The 19,006-nt window shown below is 40.6% G+C and overlaps 2 protein-coding genes across 14 annotated transcripts in view; one reads left to right on the top strand and one right to left on the bottom strand.

Annotated features, from left to right (window-relative positions):
• Nucleotides 1–8,168, bottom strand: part of CHEK2 (checkpoint kinase 2) — a 31,983-nt gene extending 23,815 nt beyond the window's left edge. For 3 of the 5 annotated variants that reach the window (XR_002783530.1, XM_011373382.2, XM_011373386.2), the window contains exons 1-3: nucleotides 8,011–8,168; nucleotides 5,388–5,739; nucleotides 3–127 (exon numbers count right to left, since the gene is read on the bottom strand). Coding sequence is in view for 4 of the 5 variants with exons in the window: in XM_011373382.2 (XP_011371684.1) it covers nucleotides 3–127; nucleotides 5,388–5,739; nucleotides 8,011–8,037 (504 nt within the window). In the remaining variant the exon portion in view is untranslated. The other 2 variants (XM_011373383.2, XM_011373384.2) reach the window with 2 other exon arrangements.
• Nucleotides 8,169–8,256: 88 nt separating this feature from the next.
• Nucleotides 8,257–15,081, top strand: HSCB (HscB mitochondrial iron-sulfur cluster cochaperone). Of its 9 annotated transcripts, none has more exons than XM_023538419.1 (7): nucleotides 8,596–8,826; nucleotides 9,108–9,261; nucleotides 9,641–9,737; nucleotides 10,047–10,136; nucleotides 10,706–10,850; nucleotides 11,105–11,152; nucleotides 14,863–15,081. In XM_023538419.1, the coding sequence occupies exons 2-7, from the start codon at nucleotides 9,221–9,223 to the stop codon at nucleotides 14,952–14,954; spliced, it is 513 nt and encodes a 170-aa protein (XP_023394187.1). In that variant the 5' UTR covers nucleotides 8,596–8,826; nucleotides 9,108–9,220; the 3' UTR covers nucleotides 14,955–15,081. The 9 variants fall into 9 exon arrangements, 8 of the variants coding, with proteins under 8 accessions (XP_023394189.1, XP_011371681.1, XP_011371682.1 ...); XM_023538420.1 differs by having other exon boundaries at nucleotides 8,596–8,839; XM_023538421.1 differs by lacking the exons at nucleotides 8,596–8,826; nucleotides 9,108–9,261 and adding an exon at nucleotides 8,257–8,567 and having other exon boundaries at nucleotides 10,047–10,141.
• The last annotated feature ends 3,925 nt before the right edge of the window (nucleotides 15,082–19,006 follow it).

The following is a 19,006-nucleotide window of genomic DNA, read 5'->3' as shown; positions in this document are numbered from 1 at the left end:
ACCCTGAAAATCCGAAAGTGCTTCTTACTATAAGTCCGGTATTTATCCGTTCTTTTCAGCAGTGGCTCATCAAAGCAGTATTCACAGCTTTTATCCCTCCCAAACCAGTAGTTGTCATTAACACACTCTGTAACACAAAAGCACACACCAGAGGGCTGTTGAATTTCATGTTATCTAATACCTTTAAAAATTGCTCATAAAATCTACTAGTAGGAATATAGCCTATGAAAGCAATCGAAATTATAGATTTATCAAGATTTTATAAGATTAAAAATGATAGGGGAGAAAAAAAATTTCCAACAGTGAGTTTAATAAGTTATGGGGTTTCTACATAAGCATGAAATAACATGCAGTCATTAAAAGTTCTTAAGCAATTTTTAATCATCTGAAAAACTACTCATGATATAATAACGTCCTACTTATTACCCTCCTGAAGCATCCCATCATACTTAGTATAAAATCTATACTCCTTCTCATGGAAGGCTAGATGCTCAAGATCTGGCCCCTGATCCCTTCCAGCCTCACTTTTTACCCCTCCCTTGCTCACTACAGTCCAGTCAGTCTCACCAGCTTCCTTTCACTGTCCCGAACATTGTGGCCTTTGAATACTTTGTTTCCAGTAATTTGAATGGCCATCTTGCCTTTGAGTCTGGACTCAAATTCTCATCTCCCACTCGGCTTTCTGTATAAGCAGACTCTCACCTCACCACCCACATGTTATCATAATGATAATCTGCTATGTCTCCCTCTAAATATGGACCATAACTGGAAATTATCTTGATTATTTGTATACTGTCTCTCCACATTCCCATTTTACAACATAAACTCTAGGAAGGCAGCCTTGGGTCTCTTGTTTAAGAGTATAGCTCCAGCACCTAAAACAATGAACATGGTAGGCAAGTAAATGCTCATGAAAAGACAGATATTAGGACTAATTTCCCTAACATAGGTAAAGTTCCTACAAATCAAAAAGAAAAAAACGATACAACAGAAAATGGGTGAAGGATATATAGACAAGTTATGACTCCACGTTTCAATAATCAGATTGACAAAACTCAAAAAGTGGGACATTACACTACGTTAGTAAGAGGTATGAAGAAGCAGTTACTCTCATACATTGCCAGTCAGAATAAAATTTATACACTAGCTAGGGAAAATAATTTGGCAAGATTTATCAGAATTACTTATGTAATCCCTTCGTATCCATGAAGATGGCTATAATTAAAAAAGAAAAAAAAAAAGAAAGAAAATAACAAGTGTTGGTGAAGATACAAAGAAACTAGAAACCTCACACATTCCTGGTAGGAATGTAAAATGGTACAGCCGCTGTGGACAACAGTTTGCAGTTCTTCAAAAAGTTCAACGTAGAATTACCCTAAGACTCAGCAATTCCCCTCCTAGGTATATACCCAAAAGAACTGAAAACAAGTACTCAAATTCTTAGATGTGAATGTTTATACCCACACTATTTACAACAGTCAAATGGTGGATACAACCCAAATGTCCCTCAATGGATGAATGAATAAACATTGTGGTATTTATATGATGGAGTTATTACTCAGCCATAAAAAGGAATAAAGTACTCATATATGCTACAACATAAAAGAACCTTGAAAACATGCCAAGAGAAAGAATCCAGACTCAAAAGATTGCATATTGTATGACTGCATTTATATGAAATATCCAGAATAGTTAAATCCATAGAAATGAATTGTAGATTGGTGGCTGCCAGGGCAGGAGAGGAAAATAGGAAGGAACTGCTTAATGGACACAGAGTTTTATTTTGGAGTAATGCAAATGGGTTTGAATTACACAGAAGTGGTGGTTGCTTAATGTTATGATGTATGAAATGCCTCTGAACTGTTCGCTTTAAAATGCTTAATTTTATGTTACGTAAATTTCACCTCAATTTTTAAAAATTACATATGCGCATGTGCACTGGCCCAGAAATTCTACTTCTAAGAATGTATCTTACAGATAGAATCATATGTATTATGAAAGGACATAGGGACACATGTATAAGGTTATTAACTATAGTATTATTCCTAAAACAAAAGATTATAAATAAATTAAATGTCCATTATTAAGGGGGCTGGTTCAATAAATTTATATTGAATTTATAAAAAGAGAATGAGGATATTTACATTCTGAGGAAAGAATGTCTAATATATATTGTTAAATATAAAAAGCAAGTTGCAAAACAATGTGTTGTAAATTATAATTAGTATAAAAATAAAGGGAACTTAGTTGCTTATATATGCATCAAATCCCTGAAAGGCTAAGGTAAGAAATCAGCAATACTGAGAAGTAGTTGGGGGAAGGGCGTAAGTTGGATGAAGACTTTGTACCTAATGCAAATATGACCTCTTTAAAAAAATCAAATGAGTCTGTAGTCTAGTGGGGAGACAAACATGTAAACAATTCAGGAAAACCATCCAAGGGAAGCACAGATGCAGAGCCTAGGCAACTCTGGCTGGGGCTATCAAGGAGAGTTCTTGGAGGAAGCGAGACAGGAAGGATAAATTGAACGGAGACTTTAGAATGCAATATGGCAGTGTCCATACAAAGTGAAGCCATGCCTACCCTATGACCCAGCAATCTGACTCAGGCTCTACCCTGGAGATACATTTGCCCAACCAACCAAAGAGACAACTACAAGGACATTCACTACGGTCTTGCTTACATAAACAAAAACTAGAAACCACCTAAGCATCTTTTAATGGGGGAATTAATAAATGAATCATGGTATATCTATTAGAAACCACAAGCTTCTGGGCAATTGGGGAAAAGGAGGACATGGAGAGCTCATCAAGACACTGAGTCCAAGGATGGTAAAACAAAGAATGCAAGGGGCAGCCTCCCATGGAAGGTCTGCTCTGATCTTTGCTCATTAGGAGACCTCAGGCAGATGTGTGGAGGAGGGCAGGGAGGGCAAGGGAACCAGAAGCTCTCAGTGAGTCAATTAAGGGTATGAATCCAAGGAAGGACGGGCCCCTCCTCCTAGTAATGAAAGGGATGCAGGTAAGAGGGTGTGAGGGGTGAGGAACAAGTATATTAGCTTTGGCAAGTGAATTGAAAGTTGAGGTTATGTTCTTTTCTTTACCAGTATTCTAGAACCCTTTGAAGTTCAAATTCACTGTCCTCCCTCTCAGAGGATGCTATAACACTGAAAAATTTAAGGCCATCTGGGAAAAGTTAACCCATCTCTCCCTTTGATCCTATTCAATCCCAACCTTTGGCCTATCTTCCTTATCTTTGCTTTAACATTTCCCCATTTTACAGATGAGGGCTAAGGCTCAGAGAAGTAGCATCATTTTCCTGAGGTCACACAGCTAGAAAGAGACAGAGCTAGGAATTGAACCCCTACTCTCTAACCGTAGCACCCTCACTCTTCCCCCACTCCTCTAACTACACTCTCACATTTATTTTCTTTCCACTCAAGTATTTTTAATCTCTCTCTCTACCAGTTCCTCTCAACCTCATTTTATACAGTAACAAGCCTCCTTTGGGCTCCATAGTCCCCTTTGGCTGCTAACTAATTTTAATTTCATTACCTTTCTTATCCCATTCATTTCTTTCACAATGACAGGTTAAGAACATAGGTTTAAAGTCCAAAAGTCATAAGTTCAATTCCAAAAAGTCATAATAATGTAGGGAGGCATGAGAATTAAACTGTTAAATCAAGCTATATTCAGAGACTGCAATATGCTGATCAGCCCTGCAGCCAGGCCAGGAAGACACCTGCAGTAGAAAGGAAGACTGCTGCTGGGATTGCTAACAACCCATTCCCCATATCCTTGGAAGGGGAAACAGGAAAAACAGTCTTTAAGTGGCTGCCCTACACAAATAAAATTGTTCATTCCCAATGGCTAAAACTACGGGGAACCTATAGATTAAAGGCTGGGAACTGCCAGCAGGCCTTTCACACTACATATTCTTACCTTTTCACGCTAAATACTCTTCCCCTTCCCCTTCTTCCTCACTATACATCAATATCAGAGGAAATGGGTAAACAAAGTCTTTAAACTATAACTCACAAGAACTAAAAAATGATATATAAAACTGGACCCCCCTTCCCACTCAGGGCTTTTTCTCCTTGTCTTAGGTTTTTGTCTTTGCTTTCTCTAGACTTTGCTTTTCCCCCTGTTTAATTAACTTTCCTTTTGTCCCTAACTTTGGCACATGTACTGAATTCTTTCTACACTCTCCACCAAAGGACTTGGGGAAATTTGCCCTGTTGTGCCTCAGTAGGTTCAAATTTCCAAAATCCTAACAGTCCCAGCCACTGCAATCAGACAAGAAAAAGAGATAAAAGGCATCGAAATTGGAAAAGAAGAAGTAAACCATCATTATTTGCAGATGACATTATACTAAATATAGAGAACCCTAAAAATTCCACCAAAAAACTGTTAGAACTGATAAATGAATTCTGTGAAGTAGCAGGATACAAAATTAATATTCAGAAATCGGTTGCAATTCTATGCACCAATAACAAACTACCAGAAAGAGAAATTAAGAAAATAATCCCATTTACAACTGCATAAAAAAAAAAAATACCTAGAAATAAATTACTTAGCTATAAAAAAGAATGAAATCTTGCCATCTGCAACAACATGGATAGACCTAAAGAGCATTATGCTAAGTGAAATAAGTCAGAGAAAGAAAATTCCATATGATTTCACTCATATGGAGAATCTAAGGAACAAAATAAACAAACAAACAGATTCATAGATACAGAGAGTAAACTGGTGACTGCCATATGGGACAGGGGTAGAGGGGCTGGGTGAAAAAGGTGACGAGATTAAGAAGTACGAAATAGTCACAGAGATGTAAAATACAGCATAGGGAATACAGTCAATAATATTATAATAACTATGTATAGTGCCAGGCGGGCATTGGACTAATTGGTGGGATCACTTCATAAATAATATAATGTCTAACTACTATGCGGTATACTTGAAACTAATATAAATATTGAATGTCAGCTCTAATTGAAAAATAAATTTTTTTGAAAAATCTCCCAACTCCTGGCTGTATGACGGTAGACAAGTTAAAAAATTTCTCTCTAAACCTCAGTCTGCTCTTCTGTAAAATGGATGTAAGAATAATACTCTCTCATAGGATATTTTGAAATTTAAATAAGATAGTCCCAACACTACACCCAACACCAGGTAGGCAGGCTAGCATCAAGTGAGTAGGAGCCATCTTAGTGCAAAGAGGATGTCAGATCCTGGCACAGGCTCAAGTCTTGGCACAGGTGCTTGTAGTCCTGACCAACCTGTATAGGCCCACACTGGCAGTGTCTTGAGCTTTCTGCTGCAACAAATTTCTGTAGTTATTTTTCTGAACACAATATCAATGTTACACTATATGACAAAGGGTCTTACCAAGATTGGAGAATCCATCCTGAAGGGCCCATAATCGAGCCCAAGGGGCAGGGACAGGCTCCTCAGGTTCTTGGTCCTCAGGAATAGAATACAGTTCCTGAGTAGACACTGTGTCTAAGGAGCTCAGTGTCCCCGAACTGGAGTGAGAGGACTGGCTGGATGTGGGCACTGTGCTAGTGGAGGAGCTAGATGTGCCCTGGGACTGTGAGGAGTCTTGTGTCTGTGAGGAGAGGCCATGGGACTGCAAGAAGCCGCCTTGGGACTGCGAGCTGGTGCTGCTGCCATGGGATTGTGAGGACGCGCTGCCATGGGACTGCTGACATTCCACATCCGTCTCCCGAGACATTACGACCTCAAAAACAAGTGTCCAACAATAAAGTGAGTTTCAAAGAACATGACTTAAAGTTCAAGAGTAAAAGATGTTCAAATTGTGATGATGATTTAAAAAAAAACCTAGGGCAAGCATGCTCTGCAAAAATTAAAATTCTAACAGTCTAGACCTAAACCTGGGCTGAACTTTTCATCAGATCACTTTCACTAGATCAGTTTTTTCTCTGATAGCCACAAACCACAGGGAAAAGAAACAAACAAAAGAAATTATTTGAGGGCTATAAATAAGTAAAAAGCAATGAAAATGAGTTGGGGATGAGGAAGAGACTCATAACTGCTTACACTCATCCAATTCTTAAAAATTAAAAGTGAAACCTAAAATGTATTCGTCAATACAATTAATGTAGGGAGGAAGCAAGAGAATTAAAATGCTAAATCAAGCTATATTCAGTGGCTGCAATATGCTGATCAGCTTTACAGTCAGGCCAAGAGGACACTTGCAGTGCAAAGAAAGATTTCTACTTGGGATTGCTAAAAACCCATTTCCCCACACTCTGAAGGGGAAACAGGAAAGAGTCTTTAAGTGGCTGCCCTACTCACACACACAAAAAATCATTCATTCCCTATGGCAAAAACCATAGGGAACCTATGGATTAAAGGCTAGGAACTGCCAGCAGCAGTCCTTTCGGGCTAAGTACTCTTCCCCTTTCCCTTCACTGTATGTCCATATCAAAGGAAATGGGTAAACAAAGTCTTTTAAACTATAACTCACAGGAACTAAAGAATGATATATAAACTGGATCCTTGGACGCTCAGAGCCTTTTTTCCTTGTCTTGGGTTTTTGTTTTTGCTTTCTCTAGTCTTTGCTTTTCTCCTTCTTTAATAAACTTCTTTTGACCCTAACTTTGGCGTGTGTGTTGAATTCTTTCTACACTCTCTGCCAAAGAATCCTCTTCTCAGTGCAGAGCATAGTCTCCCCCCACACTCAGGGTAATTTGCCCTGTCCTGCATCATAATCAACACTAAATTTCATGTTTCAGAAAGAGAAAAAAGGGAGAGTCTGGTGGCTTGGGGTAGAAGACAGGCAAAGAACTTATTTGCTGCACCACTCCAGGGAGGCCATTTGCACAAATGGTCACTGATGCCCCTCCTCCCCCAAACCAGCTCCAGGAGATTCCTTGACTCCTAAGGGCTGGGCTACTTAATGAGGCAGAACACAAAGAGGATTGCACTAAACAACTCCACCTAGCCCTTTGTGATGCTGAGTAACTATGGGCTTATCACTTATCTTTTCAGCATCCTAAATGGCCTTCCAGCCATTCAGAATCTTGCAGAAAACATTCTTTGAGCCACAAGAGACCATAACAGCGGCTCCCACCCTTGCTTTAGAATTAACTTGATGGACAGTTAAAAATTATAGAACCTACAGTAAACAAGACTTCGTCCTGAAAACTGGTAAAAGACAGTGCGTAAAGCAGTGGCTATCATCGCTTATGATAAATAAGGGTCCACTAGGCGAGACCGCACTGGCCTCAGCCCTGAGGAGAAAGTACAGTGGAGTGGTTACAGGCAAATAGGTCTGGAGTCAGATACCCGAGTCAAATCTTTGCATGAACCGTTAGGTAAATCACAATCTCTTGGTGCCTTATATAAAAACGTAGAAGGCTCTAGCGGGTTAAAGCGATGATGCATGAACGCTCCTCCGCTAGTAATGCTTGATCATTGCGAGAACAGAATTCCAGTCCCAAAGAATCTGATAACCGGAAAAGACCTTACAAGTGCAACATAATTTTTTTTTCAAATAGAGAAACTGAATCGCAAGGAAGACTGGTGTCCTCCTACCCTCTCCTCGCCACCCCATTCCACACTTACTTATGGCCACTTGCAAGGCATCCTCCTACACAGGTCAGTATGTTTCCAGTCCTTGCAATGCCTAGCCACTAAGAGTGGGTTCCCAATAGGTATTTTTGAGATTGAACCTAAAGTATGGTAATAATTACTAACATTGATAGAACCCTTTACAAAGCAACTTTGCTCTGATCTTGAAAAGCACAATTTGTTTCTTATCCTGTACATCTGGGCCAGTTTCAGCTTGTAAGTTAACTGGGGAAGTGAACTTCACCTGGAAGTTCATCTGCAAAGAAGGAAGAGAGTCGCCCACGAATTCCTTTCCTATCTCCTACCCCGCAACCCAAGCTCAAAAAGACAAAGCGGAAGCTCCAGCTCGCATTAACTCCCTGAGGACGGGAATCGAAGCCAAAACACCCAATTGAAGTTTCCCACTATGACTCACCGCGTGAGCCCACCTGGAGCCGCACATTCACAGTAGCCGCAGCCAGCAGTGGCGCTAAACAGATACAAACTCCACCTCAGCCAATCAATGAGGACCAGCCGGACCAATGAGGACCAGCAGTGTGGCCGTCCACGCGTAGCCTCACTGCTAGCTGGGAGTTGTAGTTTAAAATGCACAGCGGGACTCAGAATTCAGGTTCCCCTCCGCGCCCCGAGTGGCCCCACCCCCTCAGCTCTCCAGCCAATCAGCAGCACTTCTCTGGTCGGCCGCTCGCTCTTTCCTCCACAGGTGACCGCGGCGAAGATAGGCCGGGGGCCAGAAATGTGGGGTGGGAGGACCCGAGCCTTGTCCCGCCTGTGGGGGTTGTGGCCAGCAGGGGTCCTCGGAAGGAGACCACTAAGCTGCAATGCTGCATCACTGGAGGGAAGCAACTCCGCCCACTGTTGGAACTGCGGTGGCCCAGGGGGTCCTCTTCGTGGAGACGGGTTCTTCTGCCCGCAGTGCCGCGCTCTACAGCCACCTGACCCCACTCGAGACCACTTCAGCCTTATGGACTGGTACCGTAGGCGGTTTTGGGAAAGCACTGGGAGGAGATAGATGTCAGGGACCGGTGTGCGTGTAGGGAGGGCCGATCAGGCTTGGGCAGGAAAAGGAGGGGCCAGTTACACAGGTAGGCGGAGCCTTCGAGACCAGGGACTGGGTATTGGGCCTAGGAGAATGGAGGATGGGCTGTGTCGCGAGAAAGAGGAAATTGAGGGGCGGGCCTAAGAGAAGGTCTTTGAGGGATGGAGACAGTGGAGAGAGGACTGGAGGAAGGTCGAGGAATGAAGTTAGGGCAAATTGAGGGATGGAGACAACGGAGGAGGGAGACTTGAGGGGCGGGGGCTGAGGTAAGGGTACTTAAAAGGCCCTGGAGAAGGGAGACTTGAGGGTTAGGATGAGAATGATTAAAGTTGGATAAAGAATTTTAAGAAAGGAGTACTGAGAGGTTATCCAACATAAGAGAGTAAAAGCATAGAAAAACTTAATATTGTGAGCATAGTCTAAGGGTAAAGTGAGAATGAGAAATGAATGTTTTTCCTGTTTTCCTCTGACAGTTGAGGAGCTTGGAGAGATGGTGAAGTTTGGGCAGAGCTAAGCTGATGAGATAGGGCAGGCTCTGGGAATAGAAAGCCAAAAGGATTGGATTAAAATAAAGTGGGAGACAGAGATGAAGGGACCAAGGCCTTGTAAAGATAGGATGGGATTTAGGTATGCTCCTTCCCTTTAACTCTGGGCTCTGCCCCTACCAGTCACTGAACACTTATGGCGGGTTGCAGTAACACTACCCTTAAGGGTGCCAAATTCATTCCCACCTCAGGGACTTAGCATGTTCTTTCTGTCTGGATGACCCTTCTGATCTTTGATTACACCTCATCATTGTTTCAAGTGTCAGCTCAAATGCTACCTCTTTGTCCACCAATCTACTACTCTCTCTGACTTGTTTTCCTTCACAGCACCTACCACTTTTGGAAATTATCTCTGTGTGCATGTTTATTGCATATTTCCCCATGGGAACAGGAACCAGGCCCATAGTTTACAAATCTATAAATATTTGATGAATGAATTTCATCTCCTGATTTCCTTCTAGCAACCGTTCCTTCAGAGTTGACACTGTGAAGCTCCAGCATAGGTACCAACAACTACAGCGTCTTGTCCACCCAGATTTCTTCAGCCAGAGGTCTCAGGTAGCCTATTGGCCACTTCTAATCATACCGAAACACATGTGCATTCTGGGTGGGTGGCAGTGGCCTTGTGGTTATATGTTTATCAGGGACAGCCAGCTCCACGTGGCAGCCAGACTCCAGCCAGCCAGGCCCTGGACCTGTCCTGCAGAATTAGAACCCATCAGTTGAAAATAAATATAGCTTATTCCACACCGATTCCACTTTGGCCACTTCCTTAAGTGGCTGCCCAGCAATATTTTATGAAACAGTTTGTGAATATAAGATGGTTGATTTGGATGGTAATAAGATTATCTTCATATCCACTAACAGACTGAAAGGGACTTTTCAGAGAAGCATTCAACCCTGGTGAATGATGCCTATAAGACCCTTCTGGCCCCCCTGAGCAGAGGACTATACCTTGTAAGGTGATTTTCCAGCCCTTCTATGCATGACTGCTTGGTGTCCATTGCACTATGGGACAGTTGCTCCCCTATATTCAGCAGAGGAGTGCTCGAAACCTGAGCAGGTCCAGGAACCAAACAATATGTAGCCTCAAAGATACTACATGAGTATAGTTTTCTCTGAATATTCTCTGTAAATCTCAATTGCTCAGTTGCATTTTTTAAAATCATTTTTTATAAATTTCAAGAATTGGAGGGTCATGATTTTTAGTGAAGAAGTAATTTCAGGGGGTTTTGGGGAGTGTGGAAGGGAGGAGGTGAGCACCTTAGAATTTTAGGATTTAATAGAATCTTTACAGATATCCAGTTCAAACTCTCAAGTAAAGGAATGACTCCCCCAGGGTCACACAGTTCTAAGGAGCAGAAAGGGATCCTTTCCAAGGTTCTAGCATCCTACCCTCACACTTTCATTATTAGGACAATTCATGTTTTCCCTATGATATTCTGTAAGGAAGGGTGAGTAGGATTTATGACTCTGGCCATAGTTTCTTGAAGCAAACTTATTCTCCTTGCTTTATGCCCCAATAGCTAAAGCTCCATGGCATAGAGATTCCAGAAGGAACAGATTATGAAATGGACAGGCAATTCCTCGTGGAAATAATGGATATTAACGAAAAACTTGCAGAAGCTCAAAGTGAAGCTGCCATGAAAGAGATCGAATCTATTGTCAGAGGTAAAAAATAAAATACCACCAAATGCATTTTATGAGTACTAGTCTGGGGTTAGGTGAAAAATGAATATAAAGAATACATACTGGCCATCATACTGATTCAGGGAGTATTTTTTTTTTTTTTATACTGAAACCAGTTTTGTCTGGAAGTTAGACATCCCTATAGCTCTGGAATGCAGCCTTAAACCAAGAAGTGTTGTCTTCATATCATGAGTCAATTTAAATAGAAAAATTAAGATAATGCTTTTCTCTTTCAGCTAAACAGAAAGAATTAACAGACAATGTGAGCAGAGCTTTTGAACAAGGTATTTTCTTCATTTCTTGATTTTCTTAAATATGGAAAGAAATTGTAAGCACTGAGGTATAAACCATGCATTCAACAAGTAGCTATTATATACCCATCTTGTGATGATAAGTACATGGGGAGTACCTAAAGAGGAGTCTACATTTTTGCCTTCGAGAATTAAGTCTTGCTGGAGAAACAAGCTGTGCTCCAAAAACAGTGATATGCCATTAAAAGATTTGACAAGAGAAAGTGCTTTCATTCTCCTTAAACAAGTAGGAGAAGATAAGGTGAGGGATGTGGGCCAATGCCAACACAGGTTGATCCTAAGGGCAAGGCTGCACCCTCAACATTTGGCAGAGCCTGCACACCCATTTTTCTGCAAAGCCCAGGACGAGAAGCCCATGGCAGAGCTGTACCCGAATTATAAACATGGACTGTTCATCCTTGTCTCCACTGCTCCTGGTTGAAGAAACTATATCTGTTTCTAGCTGTTTTTAAGCAAGTACAGTCTTTCTATCCATTTCTGACTTGTGCCACCCCTTAACTAAGAGAATTTAGGCTTTTCAAGATAAAGGGAGGTTATTGTAAGGAATCACGGCTATCTCCCAGAATCTAAAGAAAAAGTCCCTGCAATGATTTTAGTACAGTGTGATCAGAACTTTTCAGGCACAGAACCTTGGGACCAGAAAGCAGTCTGGAACCAAGACTGAGTGCCTCTAGCAGTCCACTCCATCCTCCTTTCTTCTCTAAAAGCAACTTCTATCTGCTTTCTTATTAGTATATGGTGCCCCAAAGTGGACTCTCCCTCTGGATGACTCCTTAGTCCACCTGCTCCATTTCCTTATAAAAACAAGGCCTTTCACCATCTGACTAGAACCCTAGACCCAAATCTAGATTTCTGGGAGAGGGAATCTGGCCCAGCTTTGGCCAGATGTCCACTCCAGTACAATCAGCTAGGGCTGAGGGGATAGGCTTACACAGTGTGCTACGTAATTTGCAGGGACTGTAGGAGTCAATTCTGAGAAGCACACAAAGGTAATATCTTTTAAAAGATGGGAAATTAATAAATAAATAAGAAAGATGAGAAATATATAGGTTAACAGCAGAAAATACAGGAATCTAGCCCTACATATCTGCCTGAAATCCATGTCCTCAACCCACTGGCTAAGATGGTCCTGTTGTACCTTTGTATACTTTTGTATTTTAATTATAAAATATAATTTTAGAAAAGAATAAATAATGCATAAGTACAATTTAGAGAATAATAACAGAGGTGGCTCCATAGTGTAGTGGTTAGCATGTCTGCTTTACACGCAGAAGGTCCTGGCTTCGCGCCCCAGGTGGAGCCACGGACTATATCCCAGGTGCGCCGAGTGCCCTGGGGGTGCCAGGCCCTGGGTGCATGTCGTGAGCATGTGGGAAGAGACACCACCTTCAGAGAGCCATTTCTTAAGGGGAGACGGCAACATCTGTAGGTCAGGGGTGGAAGTGGGGGTGGGAGGAATTAAAGATGGAGAAAGGAAGGAAGGCAGGAAGGAGGGAGGGATGGAAGAAAGGAAGGATAACAGAACAAACACCCATGTCCCCACCACCCAACTTAAGAAATAGAACACGCAAAGAAGATATACAAATGACCAATAAGCACATAAAAAGATACTCAGCATCACTAATCATGAGGGAAATGAAAATCAAAACCACAATGAGATACCACCTCATACCCATTTGGATGGCTATAATCAAAAACATTAAAAATAACAAGTGTTGGTGAGGATGTGGAGAAGTTAGAACCACAGGATGGTGTTTCCTCAGAAAGTTAAAAATAGAATTACCATACAACCCAGCAATTCCACTTCTGGGTATATACCTAAAAAATTGACAGCAGGGACTCGAAGAGATGTTTGTGCACTGTCAAAGATAAATAAAACCACATACTAGTTAAAATGGTAAGGACAAATTTGAATCAGTAATAACTATTGCAATAGAGAAAAGAGTCCAACAAACTAAGCTCAACTTCAATTTGTGGCTGGGCATTTTAAAGGGAGAATGAAGCAAGAAGGAGGGGGTGCACAGGAGCTCAGTAGAGTCAGGGAAGTGAAAAATTCTCAAAGTGGGAAGGTGCGAGGGTAGTCCATGTGAAACCCATTGGGGTTTGCCAACTGGCACTTACTGAAGTTAGGCTCCTACCCTCCCACAGAGCCTGGAAGACAGAGGCTCTATCTCTGGGTATTGGCTGTAATAAATAGTACATTCTTTGGGCAGCCTCGAATTTTCTCAGGCAGGCATTTTAAGGCGGGGCTAGGATCATCCTAGAGATGTGGCCTCAAGCTGTTAGAAACTATTTTATGTTTGTTTAAGTCAAGGCTGAGGTCTAGGTCATGGCTGAGGCCTAGTCGAGAAGAGGGCTCAGAGGAGCCTGGCTGGAGTTTGGTCAAGGAGAGAATTTTTGTCAACATCCACATTCATAAGATTTTTCACAATAGCTTACAGGTGGAAGCAACCCAAGCATCCATCAATTGTTGAATGGATAAACAATATATGGCATATATATACAATTGAATATTATTCTGGCTTAAAAGGGAAGGAAATTCTGTTACATGCTACAACATGGATAAACTTTGAGGACATTATGCTAAGTAAAATAAGCTAGTCACAAAAAGATAAATGCTGTATGATTTCACTTACATAGTCAAATTCATAAAGATGAAAAGTATAATGGTGGTTGCCAGGGGCTGCAGGGAATGGGGAATAGGCAGTTATTTCCTAGGTACAGAGTTTCAGTTTTAGAAGATGAAAAGAGTTCTGTGGATAAATGGAGTTGATGGTTGCACAACAATGTTAATGGTCTTAATGCCACGGAACTCTACACTTAAAAATGATTACAATGGTAAATTTTATGTTATGTGTATCGCCACAATTCAAAGAATTTTTATTAATACCAAAACTGAATAAAATAAATAAATGTAGAACATAACCACTGTCTTCCAAGCCCACAGTAGGCCCTTTACAATTGCATCTCCCTTCTACAGTAACCATTCTGAATTTTGTGTTAATCATTTTTTGCTTTTCTGGATAGTTTTAACCATATATGAAAATAAAAGTATATTATTTAGTTTTACATATATCTAAGTCAGGGTTTCCCATCCTTAGCATTACCAACATTTTGGGCCAGATAATTTTTTGATGCAGGGGGCTGTCCTGTACACTGTAGGATGTTTAGCAACACTCCTGGCATGTACCCACTAGATGTCAGTATCACCTTCCCAGTTGGGAAAACCAGAAATGTCTCCAGACACTGCCAGATGTCTCAGTGGGCGTAAAATCACCCCCAGTCAAGAACCACTGGTTTAAGGGCTTCATTCTCAGAGACTGAGTCTGTACAACAGCAGCTGGCAGAGAGGCTTCCACATTCCCCTCAGGGTTAGACCACCATGTATAATATAGGAATACTCTTAAAACACATCCATTTATTACTTGGGGACTGTCCTGGAAAAAAGCAGCTAGTGTAAAGTCCGAATCCTGTAAATAAGCATGCATTTATCCCCTTTTGATTAGTCCCTTTGTCTTGTTAACAATCCAGATGTTCTCCCTCTCTCTGTCACTCAGATTTACTGAATGCTTGATCAGCTGTCCAGAGGCTAGGGCTCAACTTTAATCCAGCTGCTTCAGTCAATAGAGTTAGTTTTATTCTTGCTTAAAATGAAGCCTCACATTAATGTCTCTTTATTTCAGATGATTTTGAAAAAGCCAAAGAAATTTTAACAAAGATGAAATACTTTTCAAATGTAGAAGAAAAGATCAAGTTAAAGAAGATTCCCCTCTAATTGTCGCTAATTTTAAAGTGTAAAAAGTAAAGTTCTTGAATATTTCTTTTCTGGTTTCTGCTAATTAAGACTAGATATGTGTTAACTGTTTATATCATCTGAATTAAACCTGTGGCTCAAGCATTAATGAGTGCCAAAGTTTGTCTTGCCAGCAGAAACAACCTAGCCAGAGTTTGGTCAATTTTTCATGTGTTGCTCGATACACTGTGCCCCCAGCTAGGCCAGTGGATGATGAGGTGGGGATGGGGCCAACTTGAGGCCCTAAAGGAGAAGTTTGACAAAATCTTTTCTGCAAAGGGCCAGGTAGTAAATATTTTAGGCTTTATTGCCTGTTATAACTATGCAACTTGCCATGTATGGTAGCACTTTATTTACAAAATAGGCAATGGGCTAGATTTGGCCATAGTTTGCCAACCTCTGCCCTTGAACATGGCCAAATCTTTCTAATGGCATGACCTTCACTGATAGATAGTCTCCTTGTTAGCATGGCCTTCAGAGCATCCTGTTTGGTAACCATGCAAAGCTGCCTAAGGGTCTCTTTGGTCTACATTTCAAGATGTAGAAATATTATCAAGAATTAGTCTGGTATTAAACACTAACCACATTTTCAGTTCCACACTGGTGGGTTAGAGCAGTTTTAACTTTTCTGGACAATTGACACCTTCTTGTCATGACTTCCATGCTCCTCTAACCCAGCCTGAAGCAGCTTCCACTTCCCCTTTGGATCTTTGAAAATTCAGTTTTAGTTCTTGATACATTTCTGGGGGGGGAAAAAAGTATTTTTTAAAATCTCTGGATCAAAGATTAAAATAGAAAATTCTGATTAAAAAATTCCAAGAAACAACATTCAAACTCTTAGAATTTCATGTTTATCATTGAAAAATTAAAGGTTCTGAGCCAAGATTTACATACAACCAGAGCTTAAAAGTACAGCTCCTTTGCATCCTCTCTCTTCCTTTTCTAAGAATTTATATCTTGTGAATTCTGATCCAGTTTTTCTCAGTTAACATTTGAAGATTTATGGATCCTCTGAATGCAAATTAACCACAGCAGCTGTGTAGCTTAATGGTACTTGGGAATATCAATACAATCTCCAACTCACAAGATTTACAAGAAGGAGTTACTTGTCTGAAAACACACATGGAGTCTTTTAAGTAAATAATTACAGTGCAAGCAAATGTCCTGATTAAATTGAATGCTTCTGCAAAGAAGGAGGAGATGAAAGGAGTGTTTGATATACTTCCATAGATGGTCTTTTTTTCCTTCTTCAGAACAATGATCAGGACCAAACAATGTGACCGCAAAAAGAAATCAGATAAATGTTGCCTCAAATGATACTTTTGGAGGAACTTCAAAGAAACTTCTTTCCCTTACCTGTTGCCATCAGTTGTAAAGGCCACTGGGCCTCCCACAAACCATTTCTGACTTGGAGAATACATTTTTAAAAACTTTATTTCTGAGTCATGGCTTCTGAGTCAGTGGGATTACTTTTTTTTTTTTTTTCTTCTCTTCCAAATTCCTTCCCTTTTAGTCTAAACTCCAAGTTTAGCTGGACTTCTAAAGCCAGGAACACTTTCAAGTATTCCCTGACAAAGCCCTACGGGAAACATGCTTCTAAATGTCTGAAAGGTTAGCAGCCCTATTTGGATTAAAGTTTCTGAAGGAGTGAAGCAAATGAAGCACCCACCTCCCAAGCCCACATTGCTCCTAATATGGTGTCAGAATAAATCAGAGGTCTTGAGTAATTTGTGATTCTGCTCTGGTGTCAGACAAAGCCTGGTGTTAAGGACTGAACATTTCCCCCAAATTAATATATTGAAGCCATATATTTTGAGATGGTGCCTTGAGAAAAGTAATTAAAGTTAAATGAGATCTTAAAGGTGGGGCCCTGATAAGCAAGGATTAATGTCCTTAAAAGATACCAGAGAGCTCCCTCGCTCACTCTTTTCTACATTCATACACTGGGGAAAGGCCCTGTGAAAAAGCTAGGGAGAAGATGGCTCTCTACAAGCCAGAAATAGACACCTTCACAGAAACTGAAACGGACCATGCTGGTACCTTGATCTTGGACTTCCAGCCTCCAGATTATGAGAAAATTAATTTCTGCTGTTTAAGCCACCCAATCTATGGTATTTTGTTATGGCAGCCTGAGCTGACTGATATACCTGGGTTTCCTTCCCCAGTTCTGCCACTTATTTGCCGTTAGTCCATCAATGTGCTAAGCTTCATTTACTCTTCTTTAAAATGGTGATGATAATAGTACCTACCACACAGGGTTATTGTGAAGATTAAATTAAATGAATTATCTATGCAAATTGTTTAGCACAATGCCTAACACATAATAAGTACTCGAATGTGATTTTTAAAAGGATAATAACTACTTTCATTATTTTCACTTTGTTAGGTATGATAATAGCATTGTGGTAATTTTTTTGAAAAAGTATATATTAGATAAACACTAAAGCATTAACAAATAAAATTTGATTCTGGGATTTGCTTAAAACAATCATGAAAAACTCTTATGCCCTAGCATTTCCTGTTTACATATTATATCCCTCTTTTTGCCCTCACAGCCACACATTTTTCATACCAATAGTCATAATGTACCAATACTTTTATGATCTGAAAACAAATGCTGCTTCTGAGAAGGTGATCAGCTATTTGGAATTTCATTAGCAACATCTGAACATGCAGGTTTCACTCTGCCCTTGACAACAGTGAGTATTGCCATTTTTTAGCATGAGCATTATTAGTTCCTTAGGGATTGTGATGGTTAATTTTATGTGTCAACTTGACTAGGCTAATGGTTGCCCAGATAGCTGGTAAAACATTATTTCTGGATGTGTCTGTGAGGATGCTTCTGGAAGAGGTTATTATTTGAATTGGGAAACCGAGTAAAACAGATGGCCCTGTGATGTAGGTGGGTATTACCCAATCTGTTGAGGACCCAGATAGAATAAAAAGGTGGAGGAAGGGTGAACTGGCTCTCTCTCTGCTTGAGCTGAGACATCCATCTTCTGCCCTTGGACATCCATCTTCTGCTCCTAGTTCTCAGGCTTTGAGACTCTAATAGAGACATACACCATCAGCCCCCTGATTCGAAGGCCTACATTACATTATTGGCTTTCTTGCTTCCTAGTTTGCAGATGGCAAATGCTAAGATTTCTTGGCCTTCATAACCATGTGAGTCAATTCCTAATATATATATATTAGTTTGCTGGAGAACTCTGACTAATACAGGGATCTTCCTTTGAATATGCATTTCATGGATGCTCAGAAGGAAAGAACGTTTCTATTTGTAGAAAGCAATAATGATATTCCTGGCTTTGGAATAAGTCAGATCTTTCCAGAACCATCATTTTTAACTGACTTTCAGACAAGTCCTTCACCTCTCTGAATCGTAGTCTCTTATACTGCAAAGTGGTGATATTAACACTAGTAGAGAGTTATGGTGGAACTGTCATGAAATAGTACACTTAGTACAGTGCCTGGTACATAGTGAGTGCTCAAAACATGCTTGCTGCTGGTCTTGATTGCTTTTGGCCTCTTGTTTTTAACCTCGTGTCTTAGTCCATTTGGACTGCTATAACAAATATGATAGACTGGGTGGTATAAACAACAGAAATTATATCTCACAGTTCTAGAGGCTAGAAAATCTGAGATCTAGGCACCAGCAGATTCAGTGTCTAGCGACAGCCCATTTTCTAGTTCATAGAGGGCCATCTTTTAGCTGTGTTGTCACATGGTGGAAGGGGCAAGGGAGCTCTTTGGAGTCTCTTTTATAAGGGAATGAAGCCCATTCATGAGGGCTCTACCCTCATGACCTAATCACTTCCCAGAGGCTGCACCTTCTAATTGAGGATTAGAATTTTCACATATGAATTTGGGGCGGGGGGGGGGGGAAAAAACATTCAGTCCATTATACCTTGTCATATTAGACATGTTTATCTAAAAAACACTTATTCTTTATCTGACTACAAAATAGTACATATTCACTGGAAAAGAATAAAAGCTTAAAATTTATCCCCAGAAAGTGCAAGTTCTGATAATCT

Source organism: Pteropus vampyrus, unplaced genomic scaffold (assembly GCF_000151845.1).
Source record: "Pteropus vampyrus isolate Shadow unplaced genomic scaffold, Pvam_2.0 Scaffold223, whole genome shotgun sequence".
NCBI classification, from domain to species: Eukaryota; Metazoa; Chordata; class Mammalia; order Chiroptera; family Pteropodidae; genus Pteropus; species Pteropus vampyrus.
The sequence above is the reverse complement of the archived record's forward strand: the minus strand, read 5'-3'. Positions and strand labels throughout refer to the sequence as shown.